The 6685-nt window shown below is 42.8% G+C and overlaps 1 protein-coding gene across 1 annotated transcript in view; it reads right to left on the bottom strand.

Moving 5' to 3' along the window:
• Positions 1–892: 892 nt before the first annotated feature.
• The window catches only part of LOC118413120 (polycystic kidney disease protein 1-like 2), a 30232-nt gene continuing 24439 nt past the window's right edge, over positions 893–6685 (bottom strand). The window contains exons 40-45 of the mRNA XM_035816294.1: positions 6281–6449; positions 5668–5853; positions 5220–5464; positions 4679–4784; positions 4006–4171; positions 893–2948 (exon numbers count right to left, since the gene is read on the bottom strand). Of these exons, the coding sequence (XP_035672187.1) occupies positions 2306–2948; positions 4006–4171; positions 4679–4784; positions 5220–5464; positions 5668–5853; positions 6281–6449 (1515 nt within the window). The 3' untranslated portion in view covers positions 893–2305. The remainder of the gene's footprint in view (positions 2949–4005; positions 4172–4678; positions 4785–5219; positions 5465–5667; positions 5854–6280; positions 6450–6685) is intronic.

Below are 6685 nucleotides of genomic sequence, written 5' to 3'. Positions count from 1 at the left end.
TAACCTAGCCTTTCTTTAGTCAGCCGCGGGAAAATGGCATAGAATTTTCGATCCTGTTTTAAACTACTCTTTTGTACGATGTTAAACATTTTTACAATTTGTGTGTTTTGTTGTCTTCTTGGTCACACGTTTTCATTTTGTATGATATACCCAGTATGAAATCAAAGGTTACACATATCCTATTTAGGTCGCAGTGAGAGCGCAGCGCGATCGCCGTGTAGTGGAAAGGGGCCTTACCTGTTGGTCAAGAGATCGAAGCGAAGTGTCCGGTGGCGAGCAACACTGCTAAGACTAAGAGGTCAGGACAGTGATACTGTGTCACGAGTGACAAACCAATTATCATTGGAATGATTATCAGTGGAATGTTTAATCTACCCTCTTACCACAGTGGGGTAAGGACAAAGGTCAGATTTCGTCTCCATGCCAACGTTTACTCTGTTGATGTTATCAATTGCTGCGGTTTCCGTGCCAAAAAAAGACAAAAGATGAGATCTTGTGGTTAGGGTTGTTGAAGTAGAATCTAAAGGTTTGGGGACCTAATCTTGCAGGTCCCGATATTGTGTTTGTGGACCAAAAAAACAGAACCTATTTTCTTTCTCTACTCAGGTGAAAATGAGTACATAGCTTCGGTTAAAGACGTCCTGTCGGATTGGAAGTAAAGCCGGGGATATTCCGTGTTTGAGGAGAGCCACACCTTGAGCACCTTAGAAAACCCAAAGTACTTTTTCAAAAGGAAGTGAGAGTTTATCCCTGGGTGGATCAATCCTTACAATTAGCTAGATCAGTGTTATGCAGATTTCATCTGCTGTATAAAACTGGTGTGCTGCGCTTAAAGGTGGATTATCCGCGTTGTGTGGAACAAACAAGCGAACCAAAATGAACAAACATCTGTCGCATACACTGATCATCGTGTTGTTAGTCTCTGGAAAACACTGTACTTTAGAAAATTTAGTTCGAATTAATGAATAAATGAGCCTCTGTGTAACATGGAGTGCCACTGTTGGGCATTGCTACATATTACCGACCATCGTATCGGAGTGTCATTTTTAAAGCTATTAACTATCGTATGCCTTAAAGCATAAGCACCCAGAGTATATGCAAACACACACACACACACAAGCAAAGAGTATTTTCTTACCTAAGAGTACAAGATATTTGACGATTCTAAATGATCCTTACACGTATTGACTATTGGCACCCCCTTCCGAAAGTCAACTTAACTGCAGACGAGTCTCCCAGTAAAACAGTAAGAGTATCCAGGTGCAAATCCTCGCCAACAAGACAAACATCAGAGTACGACTCACAATAAACTGTCCTTGCTGACGTGTTTCTGTATCATACAGTATTAGTTTGATGTATTAAATTTAAGAATATTAGCAGTAGCTGTCAAGTGTAAAATGTGACAGCTACTCTTCCAGGAGTAACTATACACAAACAATATTTACAGCATAATATAGCATACAATATTTTATAATTTACAATAACAATCATCAAACCCCATGTGTCATATCCTAACATATTAAAAACCGCATGTGCCGTATCATATAACCATGTTCTATTTGTCTAGCTTCATTTGTGTTTCATTAGCTGCTGTGTTTTAACGTTAATTGTGTTAATAGGTTCCAGTCAGATATACTACTATATTCAAATGACTTCTTTTTACTATTTTTGTCTGGTGTATCTAATCTGAGGATTTTCCGCGTTACATATCTCGTCTTTGAAAATACACCAATCTGTCTCGCCTATAAGAATTAGGGATACATTTCTAGCATAATATCACATTTAATATGTTTTGTCCTTTCTTACATCATATATACACATCCTTGGAACTGCTGTCTGGACGGCTTTGATGACAATGTTATATAAAATATAAAACATTTGAGACAATGTATATACAAATTCAAAGTCATAGAATGAAAGATAGGGATAATCATAGGAATATTTTGGTTACTTACAACATCATGCTGATATGATAATCATTCAGTGCTCGCACTGAGGTGATCACTTAAAATATAATTACACACATACATACATGAATACACACAGACAAACATACTAACAGGATGTGGCTTGTTTTAATTTGCTACAGCTAGTATGGACATCATAGCTGCTCGGTATATCCTAAAGTCATAGCAGACTTACTTTTTGTGCGTTAACTAAAAATGATCACTCAACCTTTTTTTGGAAATTTCGATTTACATGTATGTAGCAACGTCCGACCTCCCCTGACAGTAATTGCCTTTGATTCATAAAATAATATCTTTCACTGTGTTTTTACTAGTTGATTAAATTTTGGCAATGTTTCCTATTTGATAATTTGACTAATCTGGCTACCTTTGCCAGAGCCCCAAGTGCGCGACAACATCCCATGGTCTTCTTTGCTCAAATCTTTGACTCTATCTCCGCTCTTCCTCGTCACTTTGGACGAGACGTTCGCCACAAATGTTCTCAGCCGCCGCTCCGCCAGCTCCGCGATCTTCCTGTTCTCCGACTTGTCCTCGTGCCTCTCCCTGAAGCTGACCTCCTTCCTCGCCTCGTTGAAGATGGTGAGGAACATGAACACCATGCCGTTGTTGCAGATCAGGAGGTAGAAGAAGAACACCGCAGGTCCCAGCAGCCAGTGGTGGTCCTGGATGACGTAGTAATCGAACTCCCCCATCATCGTGGCCATCATGGTCTCCATGACGCTGACGTACGTGCCGAACCCCTCCACGCTGGTACCGAGGATCAGGTACGCGATCATGCAGAAGGCGGAGAAGGTGGAGAAGAAGACGAGGAAGAAGTGCCCGAGGGGCTTGGCGGCAGCGCTGGCCATCCTGGCGCCCCGCTCGACGTGCTTGTTGAAGCGCAGGAGGTGCAGCAGCTTGAGGCTGGCCACGCACACCAGCCAAGCCAGCAGGTACGTGTCCGTCTGCAGCCAGCTCCCGATCTGCTTGTACTTTATAAATCTGTAACAGATTTTAACACGTCAGCTGTGTCCGTTGATAAGTCCCCAAGCAGACGTGTCAGCTTGGTGAACAAAAGATAAGAATTTAGACAAGTAGGGACAAGTAAATTGTCATTGGATTCAGGCAGTCTTTTGCAGTCTATCTAGCCAATCAGTTCACTCCTAGGCCAAATAACTCCTACTAGGCTTTTATTCCTAACTTGGCCGAAGTTCCCAATTACTATTCGTCCAGGCCGTTGTATGGTATGTAGAGACTAGTATCTGTTTATACGAGGGGCGTGCAATCAGTAATGGTCCTGACCCATTTCCCATAGCAGGAGATTAATGAAACTTGGCACAGTTATTAGTCTTTCTCTTCATAGGAATCACCCAGAGTTATGCATTTCTCCCATCGTTTGATGCAGCTCTGGACACCGATTTTGTAGGACACCCCAGGTTGGTCCTCCAACTGATGCCTCATCAATGGCACAAGAGGGACGACCAGGTCTGGGAGCTGTTTCCACAGACTTCCAGCCACGTTTGAATTCAGGATGCCAGCGTTTTACAAGGTCATATGATGGGGCATCATCACCATAAGTTTCATTTATTTCATCAAAAGTCTTCTTTGGTGTGCGTCCTTTCAAATACAAAAACCGGATCACTGCGCGACACTCAACTGGTTCCATTTCACACCTGGTCCATTTCGCACCTGACTAAGTTCAAACACCAGTAAATCAGAAACCACAATTAGTTCAGAGCTGTCTTTTGCAACATAACCTATAGAGATATGAATTATTACACATACAAAATTTCATTTAGATCAGACAACTGGAAGGACCATTACTTATTGCACGCCCCTCGTAAAACAATGTTACATATCAAACACACAATGCTTACTATCAAAATATACACTTTACTGGCTCTAACTGTGTATAGAGCGATTTCACATCTGGCCTACGTTTTCTCAACCCTATGTATCACCCTTTGATAGCCATTGGTTAAAATTCAAGCATATTTACATAAAATTTACTGATGACGCAACATATTGTCAAAATTCTCAGTTCCAGAAAAGTACTGACCGTGTCTCCACAGGTTTCCCCTCGTGCACGGAGTTGAACTCCGACACGAGGTAGAACGCGTACAGCTGCACGCCGATAGATGCCAGGGACATCAGGCACACCGTCAACTCCACGACTTTCCAGAACATCTTAAAATACTCCTTCTGCAAGTTGAAGATGTTTTTCACTGGAAATACAACATTGAAAAGATGGGTACATCTGTAACATAAATTGATATATTGTCAGCGTTGTGATTATTTCTATTTAAATATCAGAGCAGCATGGAAGCGCAGTGTGAGCACTAGCCGACTGATGCCTACCCTTGTATCAGGGGTAAAATTCCATTTCTGTACAGTAAAGGACAAAGATTCAGACTACAGGTAAACTTAAAATTATCGATGAATTTTGTGTGTCTCTCAGCGTTCTACGAATAAAATCAAACACCTTCCTCTGTCACTACCTCAGGATGTGTACACATGTCGTGAGGTGGCGTAGAAATACAACTGTGATAGTAGTTAATGACAGCAACATGAGTAAAGTTAGCTACTTTTGCGCTAGCATCCACGTTCAAACATTTACTCGTATAGTTCATATAAGGTGTTATGCACATATAAATGAATGTTTGAACGCGGCTTCTATGTTAACCGTGTGAAACAGAATCCGATACAGATTAAACGAGCCTATGAAAACTCACGCTCTCTGAAGCAGAAGACGAGCGTGACCAGGATGAAGGCGATCTGGAAGGCGATCATGACGTAACCCCAGTCCGTGACGTACTGGTACAGCCGCACGGTCGTCACCTGCACAGGAGCATCAGGAGGGATGAAAGATATATATTCAGTGGATTTACAGATTTGCTAGCCTCAGATGGCCACGGAATCGATGAAACGACTTATGAAAATCATGGCAGAAAGGCTGTCATGATGTGTTATAGGGGTGACCGAGCAGGATCCACCCATCATCCACCAATCAGGCGCTAATAATAAGTTGTCCTTGCTTTCATTGTCCTCAGTAGATATCTTTCATAGCCCCAATTTTTCTAACTTTTTATACAAAATGTATAGCAGCAACTATTCATCATCACAAACTGAATTTCGATGTTTGATAAAAGATGCAAAGTTATTGTTGCTTCTTCGACATTACCTCAATACAATGACACAAATTAGTAGTAGTGGCCTTGATCCGGAATGCAATACTGATATTTTGTCAGCAGGGATATTGATGCAGTTGAGTACCTGTGTTTTAGGAAAAGCCTTCCCAATAGTGGAGAACTCTGTCATTAGCTCGACTGTGGAGAACAGGTTGGCGTTTGGGTTGTAGACGATCATCTCGATGATAACGGCGCGGGTGTTGTCGTCTATCCAGCCGAGCTGCTCAAGCGTCTCTACGGTCGCCAAATCGGCATCCATGTCACCCGGTAGGTCCGCGATGTACCCGCCGTCATAGTAGGCAGAAAACAGACCGTATAGGGGACTGGCCACTGTGGCGGGCGCAAAAGATGAAGATTAAAAACAAACCGGGAAGGACTGTAGACGGAATGAAGTTATAGCAACGCCCAGATATTATAAATCATGGTCTTTGACTTCACATACATTTGTTTGTTTGCCTTTATCGCATCATCATTAGGCTTCCATTACGTATAAAACATCATACTTGTACAGTTGATATAAGCCTCTTTCTCACCGCTAAGGGACGCAAAGTTATACTGCCAAGGCTGCAACTCTGTCGGTGTTTCGGTCCCATTCTGATCTTCCGTCAGCGCCCTCCATCCTACGTCATGGCTGACGTCATCAGCGCTCCAAAGGTCGTACGACTTGTCACAGTCATCCAGGATTCCCGCAAAGCTTCGTGGGATACCACAGCTGTCGTCTGCAAAGAGTGCGGAGTAGTTGTTGTTTTTCAGTGGGAATGTGCTGTGCAGATTTGAAGTGAGCCTAGATACCCTATTGCCCGTCAGTAGCAAATTTAGATCCGTTTGCATTTTAGTTGATAAACAGTACTAGTGGAACGAGATCTCAAAGCCCCCCTCTAACCATTATACGGCGATTGGGGAGTGACCGTCGTGCGACCAAACGTAGATCAGTGTGACCAGTTTTGATTTTCTGATTCGAACATGATGAAAAGTGTGATTCTAAAAGAAGGCAATTCGGACAAAACTTTTTAAAAAGTCGTCATCGGTCGCAGGCTCCAGTGAACAGCGGTTGTCAACTTCGTGGTGATTCATGTTAAATTCTTACAGTAATACTACAAACACCCCTAAGCTTAGTTATGACTAAACATATACGATGTAACGTACTTGTCTTTGTGCGAAGTTGTCTGAGCCTGACGTTCCCCACGACAAAAGACGTGCTGTCCTGCAGGAACCCTCGGTGGGAAAACACGTCATCGTTGTACCACTGGTGCGCATGCGTCTCTGCAATCACACTCTCCCTCAAGAACGCCCACAGGGACTCGGCGTCAGTCACCTGGTAGGAATCGAAGAGACAAGATGACAGTGCTGTGCAAGAATCACTTATTCTTTAGTGTAACATACTGTCAGGAATGCCTACGCCTGAATACAGTGGATTCCATAATAAGCCTTACAAACGCCGCACCTGCCGTTATCCTATGTCTTCCCTGCTGTCTTATTGCTTCGGACGGCCAGATGCATATTACAATTTTTAGTGATCCCATTGCGAAAATCTGGCGTTGTTCTCTGAAT

This window comes from Branchiostoma floridae, chromosome 4, assembly GCF_000003815.2.
Source record: "Branchiostoma floridae strain S238N-H82 chromosome 4, Bfl_VNyyK, whole genome shotgun sequence".
Taxonomy (NCBI): domain Eukaryota; kingdom Metazoa; phylum Chordata; class Leptocardii; order Amphioxiformes; family Branchiostomatidae; genus Branchiostoma; species Branchiostoma floridae.
The sequence above is the reverse complement of the archived record's forward strand: the minus strand, read 5'-3'. Positions and strand labels throughout refer to the sequence as shown.